Genomic DNA, 17,132 nt, shown 5'->3' with positions numbered 1-17,132 from the left:
ACTTTCTGGTAGCCAGCTTACTGAGGCTCCCTCCCACCACTGTTTATCTTCTGATATATCCCCTCAGATTCCCTCCTCTGCACCTCCCACCTTGCAGAAAGTGGTCACTTTTCTACTTGTAGAGTTCCAGATTTTTTTTTTCTTACATCTCAGGTTGAATTCGTGGGTGTTCAGAATGATTTGATAGTTATCTAGCTAAATTCAAGGGACCAGATGAAAGGAGGTCCCTTATTCTTCCGCCATCTTGCCTCCTCCTCCATCTTTCCATTTAAGTAGGTCTTGATTTCTTTCAATGATGCTTTGTGGTTTTCAGAATATAAGTTTTGCGTTTTCCCAGTTAAATTTATTCATGTGTTTTATTCTCTTTGATGCTACTGTATTTGAAATTATCTTCCTAATTTCATTTTCAGATTGTTCTGTGATGATGCATAGAAATGCATTTTTTTAAATTTTGATATTGTAGCCTGCAACATTGCTAAATTCACTTATTAGCACTAATTGATTTTCTCTTTGTGAAATAAAGGCAAACTTCTTCAACTTAATAAAGAGCATCTACAAAAAAACGTACAGCAAAAATATATTTAATGATGCTAGACTGAATTGTTTCCTACCTAATAATATCTGGAGAAAAAGGAAAAATGTACACTCTCACTGCTTCTATTGAACATGATGTGGAAGTTCCAACAGGGGCAATGGGCAAAAGAAAGGGAAAGAAAGAGAAAGAAAGAAAGAAAGAAAGAAAGAAAGAAAGAAAGAAAGAAAGAAAGAAAGAGAGAGAGAGAGAGAGAGAAAGAAAGAAAGAAAGAAAGAAAGAAAGAAAGAAAGAAAGAAAGAAAGAGAAAGAAAGAAAGAAAGAAAGAAAGAAAGAAAGAAAGAAAGAAAGAAAGAAGAAAAAAAGAAAGAAGAAAGAAAGAAATTTAAAAAGTGGAAGTAAAAGACATACAGATTTGTGAGGAAGAAAAAAAGATCTCCTTATTTGCAGATGACATAATTGTCTATGTAGAAAATCCCAAGGAAAATACACACACACACACACACTTCTTAAAACTAGTAAGTGAGTTTAACAAGGTAATAGGATACAAGATAAATGGAAAAACCAATTGCATGTCTATAAAGTAGCAATGAACACGCATTCTAATTTGAACCTAAAAGCATCATGTCATTTGCAATCACTCAAAAATATTTAGGTGTAATTTTAAGAAACCTTTATAGGACTTGTATGCTGAAAACTACAAAATAATGATGAAATCTAAATACATGATGAGACATACCATGTTCATTGATCAGAGCATACATAGAAAAGATATCAAGTGGTGGAAAGAAAGCTAACTGAATCACACAGAAAATGCTAACATCAAATGTGGATGCGTGTGGCTGATAACACTTACTGTGGACTGAGGGAGCTGGTAGATATTTGAGGTTTGTGGCTTGGTTCAGTTGGGTCTAATTATCCTCTTTTATCTAGTGTTTCTCTCAGATAAACTCAATAGAACTGGAACAAATTTGCATTTTCAAAAGCAAGTGTGTTTTCAAAAAATTTGAGCATAACACCCTCATTGTTAAAATTACTACAGAAATGTCTATTTTAGTAATTTTTTTTAAAAAGGATACTTATTAATTGGTAAGATTAGGTATGGAAATATATATGTATACATATACATATTTATAATATTTATATTGTTAATATATATTTGTCACTGACATTCAAAAGGAAGATGATTTTGTCACTACACCCATTCGGAAATCTTCATAAGTCCCCATTACATATAAAACTAAGCTTTGGCTTACAGAACACCCAGTGATGACATAGGAGGGCAGTCTTTCTGCTGATACAGAGAGAATGGATGACAAAAAAGTTAAAAAACTAGGGTCACAAAAGCACATGAAACAAAAGGAAATGGGTTATGATCTTGATCCTTAACCCAAAGCTTCATTGGGTGCATAGAGGATAAACATCTGAGCAGGACCCTTGTAAGGCAAAAAACATCAGAGCTAGGATGGCAGGTTCCCATCCAGCAGGTGTCCTAGCAGGTGGCAGGTGTCCCAGCAGACACCAGGCTGGGAACCTTGGGATTGCTTTTGCCTTTCCTATTCTGAGTAATTTCCTGTGGCCTCAGACCTGCCCGATTTTGATTGAGTAGTTATGTGTTTTATAAACAGGATGGAGAATAAGGATTGCAATAGACATGGAAGTAATTAGGGGAGCATTCCTAGTTCTCAACCATAAACAGTAGCAACCTAGAGGCTGCCCAGGAGGCGTAGGTCTGAAAGGCTGTTTACTTATCTACTCATGAAGGCACACAAGGTCTGCCCCTACATTTGAACCCCCTCCTTCCACTATGCTCCTAGGCCTCAAGGGAGGGTCCACCTGTGAACGCCTTCCAGAACTGACTCTGAGGGGCCTTCCTCATATCAATAATTCTCCATCTCCTCCAGACCCCAATAGGTACCTTACACACCAGAGTGGGGGGGGGGTTTCTCTGACCTAAAGAAAAAAAAAATCCTGCTTCTAAGAGGTTATGTCTTTTCCAAATATTTTTACCTGACACATGCACTTTTATAATTAATGAGTTTTCTACACATCCTATACAGTGTATCAGTATGCACACACACACACACACACAAACCCACACACACAATATATATATATATATATATATTTTTTTTTTCCTGGAAATAAAAGTCTTTAGCTTTCTTTTCTCATTTAGTATCTTATCTCAAAGTTTGCAAATGTGTTTTTATTATTATTATGTTTGGATAGACTTTCATAGACTTTTTGGGCATTATTATATACTTTTAATAAGAATTTTAGGTTGATCTCAGTATCTGATCTACTGATTTTTTTTAATATATCAAGGATATTTATATCAGTTATACGTGAAGACAATTTTTTATCCCAAGATTTTCATGTGCTTTTTAATGTTGCTTTTCTTCAAACAGGTTGCTTTTCAATAGATGTATATGGCTAAGAAGGTAATACTATTCTATGTATAAAAATATCTGACTAGAACACTGGGGACAGAGAACACCAGCCTCCAGGTCAGCTTTACTTTCTCATTTAGTACCATGTCTAAATATTTGCAGTTGTGTTCTTGTAGGTTATTATGGTTGGACGGATTTCATGCCTATCTTGGGTATTCCTATTGATTTTAATAACAATTCTTGATTGATACTTGTTTCCCTCTTTCTAGTGATTCCTTTATATGTCAAGGATATTAATACAATATAAGTTATATATGATGGCAATTTATTCTTCCCAGGTTCTCTTGGGCTCTTTAATGCTGTTTTTCCCTAAATGGATTGCTTTTAAATTTGAATAGATTTGTATGGCTAAGAAAGAATACTGTTCTCTGCCTAAAAATACTTGACTAATACACTAGGGACACAGAACACTATCCCCAGGTATAACAGAATAAGAGAACATTCCCCCACCCTGGTAGGCACACAGCCATGGGGCACACACAGAGCCTGGGCTTTAAAGAGAGGTCTAGTATTTGAGTCTCTACCCTACTGTTCTCCAAGAGTCACTGACCCTCTTTGGATCTCCTTTTCTTTCTCTGTAGACCAGTGATCAAAATACAGGCCTTGAATGGATTTTGCAGAGATTCAACATAACACGCAATGCCACTATTTATTAAGAAGAGAATCAGGGATCCCGGGTGGGAAAATACGCAGTTGGTCTTTGAGCAGATTAGTGTCAGTTAAACGTTGGCTTCCCAGCTCCCAGCAAACCTCCCGCTCAGTCAGAGATTAACTCAGGCTAGAGAAAATAGACAGCAAAGATGATGAAGATGACTACAAAAAACAGTTTCTTGTCAGGGCTGTGTTCTCAGGATCCTGGATGAGTCTGGGTGAGGGTCTCCTCTGGGATCATGTGCGTGGCCTGGAGGAAGTGAAGAGAGGGAGTTGGGAGATCAGCAGAGCCAGGAGCCCTGAGTCTCCTCCCCAGGCCACCCAGTTTCGGCTCATTTGGCCTGAATTCCTGAACCTCACCTTGGGCCATGTGAGAACCAATGTAGTCCCATTGGCTGTCATGAAGTTACCTAGGGTGGAGAAAGCACAGGTGACATCCATTAAAACTAAAGCCGGAGACAATCTGATTGCACAGTACCATTTCCCAATCCATGCAAAAGAAACACGCCACTACATTTATCACAACTGAGGCAGTGGAATGAGCCCTTGTGGCACAGTGTGTACTGGGAAAAATTCCTGAAACCAAAATGTCTGTCAATAAATGTGCAGGTCCATGGATTTAGGAAAGCAATGAACAACTGTTTTAAAAAACAAGCTAGCTAAAAATAAGTAAGTAAGTAAGTAAGTAAGTAAGTAAATAAATAAATAAACTGCTTAGCTTATAAGTAATGAAAGGATAATGTTCAGGGTTGATGATGAGTGAACTAAATAAGCAAAACAAATTACCTGCAAGTTGACATGATTCAATCTTGGTTACTCCCAGCTCCCTCCTATCCCCATGCACCCCCAGCACTCACTTCTGAGGCCACTGGAGATTCATCCCAGACTGCCCCATGGAGAAAGTCTGCCCCATTTCCTGCTGCTTCTGGCAAAGGGTGGGCCAGGAGCTGCAGGAGGGTGTGAACACTGGGATAGAGAATGTGCTCTGGGTCTCCTTGGGGTTGGCGTCCTTCACAAACAGATCATCATTCACGATGCATAGACTGAAGGAAAAAATGGGACCTTAGAAACTGGACAGATAGACAACCCCACACCCCAACAACGATCCTGCTTCCACTGCCACTCAGCAACCAGGTTCTTTCCATACCCTTACTGTGCCTGCCACCCAGGTTCCTTGGCTGGTACCTCTACTTTTCCTTCACCCTTCACAGAGCCAACCTTTGGAGAGACTGTCTAACCAATTTCACTACATTTGTAGGTTTATCCCCAAACCACAGACAATTTTACCCCCATATTTACACTGCCTAAGAGTGGACAGTTTAATCTCCGTTTTCAGAGGAAGTCACTGGGTCACAAAGAGATCATGTGACTTGACAAAGGTCACAAAACTAGTGAGTGTTGGGATCAGGGAAAGAACCCATAATCTGATTCCAGAGCCGATGCTCTTAATCACTGGGAGACATGATTCCTTGGCTGTACCTGTTGGCTTTTCACAATATTGAGAACACCCCGAAGCCTATACCTCCCCATTCCCATACCCCTGAACTCATACTGAACTGGGTGTTCCACCCACAACAAAGCACTCACCTGTAACTGCTGACAGGGGTAGCGATGAATGTCCGGGTGAAGGCACGAACAGAATCCTGAGACGTGCCTTCCACTTCAACAACGAGCAACAAACAACAATACCCCTTTAGCATTCCACATGCTTTACATACTCTTTACATACTCACACAGCATTCCCCAGCCAGGGTCTGACTTGATATTCATGCTGAAGGGGACAGTTTTTCTGTGGGGAGTCAGGGTGTTCCAAATGGGGAAGGCAATCTGTTCCCAGTGACAGGAACACTACCATGTGCTGGGACCAGTGAAAACCACTTCAGAAGTGCATTTGATGCATTTTTCACAGCTGCTCAAGAGATGGACATCATTAGGTCCATTAGCAAATGAAGAAACTTACAGGTTAAGAGCCCAAGGTCACAGAGTAAAGATCTAGGGTGAGAGCTGTCCAACTCCACAGACTGTGTCCCTAATGCCCAAGCTGTGTGGGGCAGACCGGCATAGACCTAGTTCAGACCAGGATGATTTGAGGGGAGCATGGAAATGGGAGAACATAATGGGAATAGGAAGAGAAGGGAAGGCACCAGGGAAGCTGGGAGAGTTCTGAGAGGGAGCCCAGCCAGCAGGGAGAGAGCAGAGGAGCATCTGGGGAGGAGGTTCTACACACACGCACCTTCCTTGAACACCCCGTTGACAGAGAAGCAGAGCATCGTCTCCTGAAAGGGAAGAGCCCAGGTGCTAAGTCACCTAAACTTCCTACCCACCTGTGGCTTTCTGGGGCTGCCCGAGGGAGGAAGCCGGTGCTCACCGTCTGGAACCACACGTCCACCATGAAGGAGCTGAGGTCATGCTGAGTTTTGGGCAGCACACAGAGGGAGCGCATGATGTCACATTTTGTATGCTTCAGCAGCTGAACACGCAGGGCTATGAGGGGAGGAGAAACAAGCAAAGGTCAGGGGTTGCCACACCCTAGGCCCTATAATTACCACTTCACACCTCTTTCCCTGCCCAGTCTTCCCCATCACACACGCACAGGGGTCCTTGAGCTTCTTCATATTCCTGCTTTCCTTGAAGTATTCGCGCAAGCTGCTTCTAGGAGAGAAAGAGGAACGGGAGGTGGTGGTCTGGCCAGTGTGGGTGTTTCCAGGAGCTGCCCTGTATCCACTGGGGGGCCACAGGGCCCAGGAGCAGAGTTGGAGCTTTGCTACTCACGGGGCTGACCCCTCGGGGTTAAAGGAAATGGCCAGGGAGAAGCAGGCCTCATTGTGGTAGGCACCGAAGAGACCCTGACGGTCTCCAGAGTCGTAGATCAAGTAGTACCTGTGGGAGAGCAATGAGGAGAGTCTATCTCTGTGGTGTGGATCCCAAATGAGATTTCAAGACCCAGTCAGCAGTCCTGAGCTTGGGTGACCTCACCCATCCTAGCCATCCCTTTCCCCAGATTCCCAGGAGTACTTACTGCTGCAGGAATTGCAGGATTAGGCTCTTCAGTGCATCAGATCCAAAGAAGCTTCCCTGAAATCACAACAGTCCTCAGGACCACGGCTGATAACCCCTCCTCACGCACCACCCAAAACCCGGCTTGATCCGCCCTCCTCACCTTGCAGGTTGGTAACTTCTTGTGGGCTGCAGTACCCATACTGGTTGGTGAAGGTGACTCCTGGCTGTCCTGGGGAAAGGAAGAGGGAGTGGGCAGTGTGGACCAGGAGCTGGTGCTGAACAATCAGGGAAAGGATGGGCCCCGGAGAGGGTGAGGGTCAGAGGCCAGGTGCAAAAGGGCCCTGGAAATTACGTGGGCAAGACTACATTTGGGATCACTGTCTTGGGGTCCCTGATGCCCCTGCAGAACGTGGTTGAAGGCGATCTGGAGCCCTTGTTGGGTTCCCACATGGATCTGGACCTCCATGAGATTGAAGGGTCATGAAAATTGTAACTTCTACAAGACCTAAATGGCTTCAGGGCAGGTTTGGGGCAGCATCAGCGCCAGCAGAGGAGTCAATGATCAAGGAATACACCTACCAGGCTTAGTAGCTTGGGAAACAATTCCAGGATGGAGCTGCAGAAATCCAGACAAAACAGAAAAGTCAGTGAAACTTTGCAGGTGTCCTTCATCATGGGAGCAAGCACACTTACACCTGTACGTCCCACCTACACTGCAGTGTCCTAGGCTTCCAGGGCCCTTGGCACCTCCCTTGTGGATGGACCTAGAGGGAAAGCACACACTCTCTTCCCCCTCCTCTCTCTGATTCCATTCCTCCACCCCACCCCCTCCTCCCTCTCTTTGCCCCTGGGTGGATCCCACCTAGACTGTCCTGACTCCCGTGTCCAGTGCCACCAGAAGCAACATTTGGAGCCCAGGCTCCAGGGCTGCCTTCTCCTTCCTGCCTCCCTTCCTTCCTTCAGGTCCCCACCAAAGGCTCCAGAGAGAAGAGGGAATGGGGTGGAAGCCCAGGGCTCTGCTACCTCACTAGGGGTCCAGCATGCTGCAGGACCATGACACCCCCCAGGGGTGGCCCGGGATGCTGGGGCAAGGAGGTGAGTGAGGCAGGAACCAGGAGGCAGGGGGGGAGAGGGAGGGGGGTGAAGACAGAAGAGGGGTTGAAGGTAGGAAGGGAGAGGTGAGAGAGACATAGGGGAGTAGAGACAAAAGAGGGAGAGAAAGCAAAACAAAGGGAAGGGAAAGAAGCTCTACCATGGTGGTCGGGGTCAGGGAGGAAGAGAGGAGAAAGGGGAAATGGCTCTCTGCCTGCAGTCCCTTCCTTCACCTGCCCTGGCTGGCCCTGGCATCCGACGTAGGAATGGAAAACATGCAGGTGTTGGGCCGGGGGCCCATTGCGCGCTGGTTGAAACTTTGTCACTTGTGTGAGCTCAGTCTGAGCCAGGCATGGGGAACGAAGCAGCCACGGGGGCAGGAGACCTTCCCCAGAGGGAGTGGAGGGTCAAGCCCCAGGTCAGCATGGAGCTGGAGGTCTGTGGTCCCCTATTATGATCACCACCTTCTCCTTTGAGAGGCCTGCCCTTCTGTCCTCTCAAGCACCTCTGCCCTCTGCCTTTCATTCCTGCCTCAGGAAGCCCTCTGCTCACTGGCAGTCACCCACTCCTGGCCCCCTGACTCAGGGAACCCTGGTTTCTCCCAAGGAGGGCCCAGCTCCTGGCAGGGGGTCAGAGGAACGGATGTCATGATGGCAGTCCCCCAGGACCTCGGCCCTCAGCATGGGGCAGGGAAGCCACCAAGGCAGCCCGGAATTGGAGGGGGGATACATTTGGTTCAAGGAAAAGAGGGTCCCTCTCAGAACAAGGGAGGGAAGCCTTGTCTCGGCAGGGAGGCAGAAAGGCCCGTCTCAGCATGAGGCCCTGGGCTGGAGGGCCCCTCTCAGTCCAGGGCACCAGCACCGGGCTCAAGGCGGTCACCCTGGTCCTAGTGAGGAAGGGGAGCCCTGCTTCGTAGATCACACTTTGGGGTTGGCACGCTAGAGAAGGCTGGGTGCAGACAACCTGCAAACGGACCTCAGACCAGACAAACCGGTGAGCAGGTCAGAGGAAGGGAAGGAGATGTCTAAGCACAGGCGAGGGACAGAGAAGAGAAGAGAGCATAGGGCCTCCGGTCCCCCCAAAGGAACAGAGCTGCTGCCTCCTCCAAACAGGCACCGCCAGGCATAGTTCAGAGTCCCACGGGGTGACACAGTGTACAACTGACCTTATGTTGGCTGATTTATCAGGGAAGGTGGTGCACAGGGGGCTTCTATCGGCACTCATCTCTTCTGGCTGCAGACTTTTGCCCTCGTCCAACTCCCCTGCAGACTTCACCTATAATTACGGGGAGGAAACACGTGGAGCAGAGAGAGATGGCCAGGATGACCCTGCACCCCCGGTCCTTCCCTTCTCCAACAAATCCACTCCCCTGGCTCTTGTCACCACCCCGTGAGCACTCCCAACTTCCTTTCAAAGAAGGATCTGGGTACCACACCTCACCTCACTGTTGGAGGGGTTCAAGCTCTTGATGTTGGCGGCATTCTGCATAGTGTTGGACAAGCCATCCAGCTGGCAGGGTGTCTTGGTGCTCGGGTTCGAGGGCAAAAGCTATGATGAGGAAAAAGTTAGAGTGAGGACCCCAACAGGGGATATCTGAGACCAGTCTGCCTCTTCTACCTAATCTCTCCCACCTTCAGCATCAGTCTCAGCACTGGGACTGAGTCCTCACCTCGGGCATGTTCTTTTCATGGGTCTGCAGGGAGGCAGCCATGCTGTTCCTAGGATTTGGTACCATTTCAATATCATGGGTGATCAAGTCTCCGAGAAGCCGAGAGGAGGGAATCAGAAGGCTGCGAGAGGCCCGGCTGGCAGAGCCCCAGCACCAACCCTCCCCACGTTACCATCCCTATGTCTCCTTCCCAGACAGGCCCCTCTGCCCTCAGCTGCCCCAGAATTACTGCTGTAGGCATACCAGGGGCAAAGAGGACCCTCTGGATGTTAAGAGATTGCTGGGAGACTACATATCATTTGTTCATGGTCAGCAGCAGAGTTAGAGATGGGGTCAGTGGCTGTGAGTTTGAGGTGGAGATGGGGGGGGGCAATAGGTGTGGGAAGGAGATGTGGGCCTGGATGCGGATGCACAGCTACTCTTGAGTCTGCATTACCTTTGTCTGCTCCACCTTTTCTGACTTCAGCTCTTTGTGCACAGAGTGGGGTGCATCAGAGGGGTAGATAAAGATAGAGATCTGTAGGGAACACAAGAAGGGCTGGGTTAAGTACCAGGAAATCTGACACAAGACCTTGCCCCTGTCCTGCCCTCTTGCCCCTAACTGGCCCCAGTCACGCCCTTGACACACACCCTTTCATTAGCCTCATCCCAGATCTTGCCGTTGACACTCTTCAATGCAAAGGCAACGCTGGCATTCTCAACAAAGAACTGGGCCTGCATTCTCTCATAGTGAAACTATAGGGAGAATGGCAAGAGAAAGAGAATATGAGACCCGAGCCACTGCTCATCTGCCCTGTTTCTTCTCATCTGCTTTGCTGTTTTCTCTTACCTCGATTGGGGTGAAGGGGACACTGCATTGTCCCTGAATCAGATCCAGCAGCCACTTCTCATCATATTTGATGCCGAATGGAATCTAGGAGCCAGAGATGGGAGAAGAGATTGACACAATGGATTCCAAGGTTAAGATAAGACCCAACCATGTCTTCCTTTCATACCTTTTTTTGGGGGGGGGGGCTTTAAAATAATTTCTTATGATAAGACATTATCCATTATTGCAAACTCTTGTGCCAGACATGGATTTACTAAATAACTTTTCCTTCAATTCAAACACTTTTTTTCAAATAATCGACTTAAGATGTTTAACACGTACTTCCTTTTTTAAAGTTCCAAGTGATACTAGCTCAGGGCAGGATGCCTTGGCCTGCTTCTCCAACAGGGACCCCAGAGACACAACCTCCTCCCACACTCAGCTAGAGCTAAACTGAGCCTTCCAGTGTGGAGCTGCTCCATCTCCTTGGCTGTAGTTTCCTCTGCTCTTGGACAACTTACCTGATTCTCCCTGTAGTCAGTCTGTTCCCTTTATATTGCTCCTCTGAGTCTGCCCTTACTTGATCTAGGATGTTAACTAGGATGTTAACATATGTAATGCTACAAATGTAATGATGCTAGTAATAAAAAGACCGATTACCCACGCCTCTGCCCCCAGAAAAGTACGTAGCGTCTCTACATGAGTCCAACACAATTCCCTCTGTTCACCTTCTTCTACTTATTAGGTCCATTTTGCAGGGGCACTCACAATGATCTTGAACCATTTCCCCACGGTCTCATCCTGCCTCTCCTGCTGCATTCTTCCCTCTGGAGGCTTTTGCTCTCCCTCCATGTTAGCTTGGGTTTGGTCTTGTTTCTGAAAATTGCCTCTCCGATGACACGGTGAAACGGCATAGGGAGCACTGTGGGGAAGTGGAGAGAAGGAAGTAGTCCACACGTGCTCAGAAAGTCTTCCATTACACGTTTGCCCACTGATACCAGGGTACAATAAAGTTTGCTCAACCATTAACCTGCTTCTGTCATTCTTCACTCTTCCAGGTTGGAGAAGAGAATGACATATTCAGCTACAGGGCTATGTATTCCACTGGCTGGTACATTTCAGCTATGCTGACTGGTCACTTACTATCTCACTCGGGTACTCATGTGAGCGCCATTTGTTGCCGGATCTCCATCTTGTTGCTGGTGGGATGAAGGTTGAATGCCAGAACTGACTTGTTCAGACCAGTTGTTATATCTCCTTCGGTAAATACCCCAGCGTCTTGTTCTTCTTTGTAAGAGGTTACCTACATTATTAGGCCCTGAAATTGAGAACAATGCATCAGTGGTCCCAACACCACAAACGGTTCTGGGGAAATATGATGGCTAATGAAGAAATATCACTGACTTTATCATCTAAAATGAAATAGAGCACAGTGCCAAAAAGGTTGAAAAACTTCACTGTGGTTGCATTTCCTGGGAGATGAGAGGTGGGGAGCACGTGCAGCCAAGAAGAAAACGAGCACAGAGGAAAGGGTTTGGGCCGAGGGTTTAATCCGTGATGTTAGCCCTTGCTCTGCCCTTTTCAGGCTGGGTGACCTGGGACAAGTTACCTGTCATCTCTAACTCACAGTTCCCTCCTCTGCCCTAGGGGGATAACAAAATCCACCCTGAAAGTTTGGTGTTATGGTTCAAGGGTCAAAGGTGAGTTCCCGCCTGAAGAAAGAATTAGAGAAGCGAAAGTTAGGTCTGATGACAATATCCAGAAAAGCCTGGAGAGACATAATATGGAGAATACCAAAAGAGAGAGGGAGAGAATTAAGGGAGATGTAGTGAGCATATCTAACACATGCTTCATTTGAGTCCCGGAATGAAGGAGAGGGAAACGTGGAGAAGTGGCATTTGAAGCGATCTTGCTTGAGAACTTTCCCAAAGTAACAGGATAATCAAGTCAGTATAATAATACTAATAGGAGACAAAGTATGCTTTAAGGAAAAACATTCCTAAAGAAAAGATGTACATTTCACAGTGATGTTAATGTAGCAAAACTGGGAAAATTTGTGACCAGAAGACTCAAACTAAAAGAAATATTGAAGGTTCTTCTTCAGGCAGAAGAAACACGATCCCAGATGGAGGCACAAAGATGCAGGAAAGAAAGACTAACGGCATTTGTGAATATGTAGGCCAGTCTAAGTGAGTATTGACTATATAGCACCAGGACGCTAATGTCTTCTAGGGGCTTAAATATACATAGAATTAAAATTCATGGCAATACATTGGGAGGGTGTGAGTGGAATCAAAGTGTTCCAAAGTTCCTTCTCTGTCTGAAGATCTTTAAAGAAGTAATTTACATAAGACCATGAAAAGGCAAAAAAAAGTACGTTATAGTCTTAAGGGTAAACGCTACAAGAATGGCTAAAGAATGTTTAACTTTCCAGCCAAATGAGGTAACAATCTAATACTAAAAATATATATATATTAGGGGCGCCTGGGTGACTTAGTCGGTTAAGTGTCCAAACTTTTTTTTAAGATTTTATTTATCTATTTATTTGAGAGAGAGAGAGAGAGAGAGAGACACGGAGGAGGGGGGAAGGGAGGGGCAGAATGGGAGACAGAGGGAGAGGGAGATAATCTCAAGCAGACTCCACGCTGAGCAGAGCCCAACTCGGGGCTCTATCTCACAATCCCGAAGTCATGACCCCGAGATCACGACCTGAGCCGAAATCAAGAGTTGCCACTTAACTGACTGAGCCACCCAGGCACCCCAAGGATCTGACTCTTGTTTTCGGCTCAGGTCATGTTCTCAGGTGTGTGAGATCAAGCCATTCTCTCTCTCTCTCTCTCCCACTCCCTCTCCCCCTGCCCCTCCCCACCCCTCCCCACCCCTCTCTCCCTCTAAAAGAAAATATTAAATCATTTCAAGGAAAGGAGAGGAAAAGGGCCTTACAACAGGCAGAAATAAATGTGCAGTTAATATGGTATACAGAAACCAAGTTATATCTATATTTACATTAAAAGTTTCAGACTGGATATTCCAAATAGAAAGATATTATGAGACTGGAAAGAAAACATTCCATCAAATGCTGCTTAAAGGAGAAACATGCAAAATTTAATGATTTAGAAAATTTGAAAATAAATTAAAACTTGGCAAAATGTGTACCGTTTACACACTAACCGACTGAAAGCTGGTATACCCATATTACTAAAGGGAAAGGTATTCTTTCAAGAAAAAAATAACATTACTAGAGAAAAGGAGATTTCGTTATGATAAAAGGTTCAATGCAAAAAGAAGCCATTAATACAAAATTCTAAATTGGTGTGCATGTCTTAACACAGAGCCAAAATGTGCAAAGCGAACAATGACAGTAAAAGGAGAAATGGATAAATTCACGATTACAATGTGGCAACACACCTCCTTGAGTGACACATAAAATGGCAGACATAAATTCCACTAGGTGGAGATTTTAAAATGAGAATTAAGTAAATTAACAAATTTACTTAATTGCCATGGAACAGTGCACATAAACACTACACGTGGAACATGCCAGAATCGGTCATATGCTGGGCTATAAGGCAAACCTCAAGAATCGTCCCTGGGGGTAATACAATCTACCCTAAATAGTTGATGTCAGAGTCAAGGGTAATGGTGGGTTCTCTGCCCCTCCCCCACCTCTAGTAGGCATCCAAAGAATGTTAATCTAAACCAACCCTCCTCCCCTTTGCCTCACACCCCCGTCAACCTAGGAGACCCTCCCCACTCTCCAAAGGCTGGACCTGTGAGGACCACATAAGTCAGGTCTATCCCCTCAACCAGTGAAAAGAAATTCACCTCAGCCATGACCACTTCCAGGAGAGGAGGTTTTCCATGTGGAACCAGGATGGGAATGTCAGGGCTCACTTGGCCCATTTCCTCAAGAGAGTGGAGAATAGTCAGCCTGGGCCCTCTCCACCCCTCCTCTAAATGGGGGTCGGCTGGGTGTCCGGTGGGGTGGGGTGGGGGAAGGGACCCAGAACCCCTCATACCCTCTGGGGATCTGAGACCAAGGCCTCATGCTGACCAACTCACGCATGGTGTGGACCGAAGGCAGTGGCCTGTCACCAGGGTCCTCGCAGGTTGCTTGTGAAGAGAATCCGTGAGGTCTGGAGCTGGAGGTTTGGAGATGATCAGGGACAGCTGCTGAGGAAGGTGAGAGCAGGCCACAAACCACTTTGTCAGCGTCGCACAAACAAGACGGAATCCTTACAGGAAATCCCTTCCTCAAGGGCATGGAGAAGAGAGCCTTGGCTGCCACCAGAGGAGGCTTTACTTCATATAAGTCCTGTCCCCTGAATTTGTTACCAGCCTACCAGGGAATTGTTTCCAACTGAATCAGCCCTGCAGACAAGGCCAATTAGAATCACGAGGGGTGGGACCCAGGTACTTGCAGCCACAAACGCAAGGAACTTTGTATGCCAGGCTCTGTATCCACTGCAATACATCTTGTTCCCTCATTCTGCAAACCCAGAGAACTCTGAGTGCCAGCTACAGGCCAGGCTTTGGATTTGCTACATTGCATCTGCTCTGTCCTGGATTCCTCACAAGGGGGCTCTGATATCACAGTCACCAGCTTTGCAAGTTTGCTGCAGCTTAATGAGGTGCTGGAGCTTGTTTGGAGTCATTCAGATGCTACCTGGAGAAACAGAGACTGCAACTGAGTTCCATGGAATGGCGGTGACATGTCCCTGCATATGTAGCCTAACTAAATTCTTGCTGCAATATGTCGGATTTTTTTTTTTTTCTTAAGTTAGAGCAAAATAAAAGAATGTTCTGAAAATAATCACATGGCTGGCATTATCTCCAACTCATTCCAGAGAGATAATAGCAAACAAACAAACCCTCCCCCACCAAAAAAACAAAAACAAAAATAAAACATAAACAACACACACACACACACACACACAGCAGACCTGGAAACTAAAAAGGAAATAGCAAACAGAGTTTGGTGGGTCACTGTAATGAGAGTAGAATGAAACAAATCATGCCTTTTCCTTTACCAAAAAAACATAGTCAGTATAGGTAGATGCCCCTTAGTGGTCAGAGACAGAACTGTAGCTCTGAAAGTTTCAGACCAGAGGGCTTTGCAAGGCAGAAAGAAGGAGGGAGGCGCCTGGGCTCCAGTGCATGAGCCAGAACTTTCTGGAATTTTCCACTACTTTCTGGAATTTTCTACTCTTTGGCCACAATCCCTTCCTGGATCTCCATGCCCCGAGAGAGAAAATTCAGTCCCTGAGAGAGGTGAAGAAAACTCTGCACATGAGAGTGTGAACATTTGGGGGTAAGGGAAGTGTAAGACAGAAACACACACACACACACACACAGATAAACTGTCAAGTCGAAAGCTGAAGTTTATGTTTGCTAATTAAACAGTATCGTGTGAACATTTTCATAACATGGTAAGTATAGGTGAACTTTTCTTGTGAATTGGCTATTAGATGTTTTCAAGTGTTTCTCTCAACAAATTTGCCTAATCGCAAAATGCTAAACATTAAAAAAGTATACTTAGAAAATGAAATCATTCTGCACCTTCCGTCTGTGTGATCCCCTCACCCCAACTCACAGATATCCAAGATATCCAATGTAAATAGATTGGTGCACATTTTCCAGAGGTGTTTCTCTTTAGGTAACGTGTACACCTACCTGAAAATATTTGTGTAGTTATGTGGTTATAGATACACACTTTTAAAAATTTGCAATCACATAAATAATTTTCTGCAAATTGATCCTTTCACTTACTTATTACAACATCTCCAGATTGCCATTTCTTCAGTTAATGCGGTGTGGCATCTCTCCAGATGTGTACTGGAGAAGCATTTTGCTTTTACATAAAAAGCATACATAAAATTATTTGTTATCATTTGTCCCTTTCTCCACTGATAAACAAAAGTCCTTCATTTTCTAGCCCAGTAGCACAAATTCTGTAATATTGTTTGCAAATAGTTACTCCCATCTTTTCAAACTTTTATTTTTTTTTCTTTTGATAGTACAGAAATTGCTTTAATTTTCATGGGTTGTCTTCCTTTAAAAACAATACAGCTACAACAGAAAACAAAACAAGAAATACTTAGGGTTGCATCAAATACTAGCCCAGTGAGAATTCAAAGCACTGAAGGCTTCCTGGCACAATGGAAAAAAGCTTCACACCTAATTCTACATGTGTAAATAAGTGGGGAAAATAACCGAATACTTGTAAGGTTATTGAAGATACCATGTAAAGTGTCTCTGGCTTAAAATAATTCTGCAAATGAACATTTTCTTCCCTCCATGGAGGTTACTTTTCCTCTGCTTCTGGTTGGGCCCCACACACCATCCCCAGGACAGGGTTATCCATTGGCCCCCTATCTAGGCCTCCAGGCCTGAGGAATGGGATTTCATCTCCACCATCATCTTCAAGACAAATACACTGGGTAAAAGTTTGTTTGAGTACCCTGCCTGTCAATATGACATGAACACCCGGGGCAATCAAAACCAAGAAAAACTTTTAACTCTCTTACAAATTTGATTGGACAAATTAAAGGGAAGTTAAAGGAAAAAAAACAAAAACCTTCGCTATCCCAAACAGAAATGTTACATATAAGGAAATGCAAATTATTGGGAAAATGCATGGAATGTGTTTTAAAGGCAAATGTTTAATATTCTATTAGATAAATAAATCTGATTAATAAAAGATTGTCATTTGAAGTCCGTTGAAATAATTCAAATAAGAACTATACATTACAGGGCGCCTGGGTGGCTCAGTGGGTTAAGCGACTGCCTTCGGCTCAGGTCATGATCCTGGAGTCCCTGGATCGAGTCCCGCATCGGGCTTCCTGCTCAGCAGGGAGTCTGCTTCTCCCTCTGACCCTCCCCTCTCTCCTGTGCTCTCTCTCATTCTCTCTCTCTCAAATAAATAAATAA

At 45.2% G+C, this 17,132-nt stretch overlaps 1 protein-coding gene across 1 annotated transcript; it reads right to left on the bottom strand.

Moving 5' to 3' along the window:
* Positions 1-3,553: 3,553 nt before the first annotated feature.
* LOC123840649 (nuclear RNA export factor 3-like) lies at positions 3,554-11,818 on the bottom strand. The gene is given in 21 exon segments (XM_064573599.1): positions 3,554-3,883; positions 3,994-4,043; positions 4,491-4,676; positions 5,221-5,293; positions 5,867-5,909; positions 6,002-6,117; positions 6,227-6,285; positions 6,406-6,513; positions 6,653-6,708; positions 6,794-6,862; positions 7,213-7,249; positions 8,891-9,000; positions 9,395-9,483; positions 9,638-9,682; positions 9,800-9,911; positions 10,025-10,129; positions 10,224-10,307; positions 10,971-11,124; positions 11,346-11,520; positions 11,564-11,614; positions 11,812-11,818. Coding segments are annotated over 21 exon segments (1,797 nt in total). The 3' UTR covers positions 3,554-3,815.
* Positions 11,819-17,132: the final 5,314 nt, after the last annotated feature.

The sequence above is a fragment of the Mirounga angustirostris genome, unplaced genomic scaffold (assembly GCF_029215605.1).
Source record: "Mirounga angustirostris isolate CCGP_5_RB_7025 unplaced genomic scaffold, mMirAng1.0.hap1 SCAF_11, whole genome shotgun sequence".
NCBI lineage: Eukaryota > Metazoa > Chordata > Mammalia > Carnivora > Phocidae > Mirounga > Mirounga angustirostris.
This window is presented reverse-complemented; position numbering and strand designations above follow the sequence as displayed.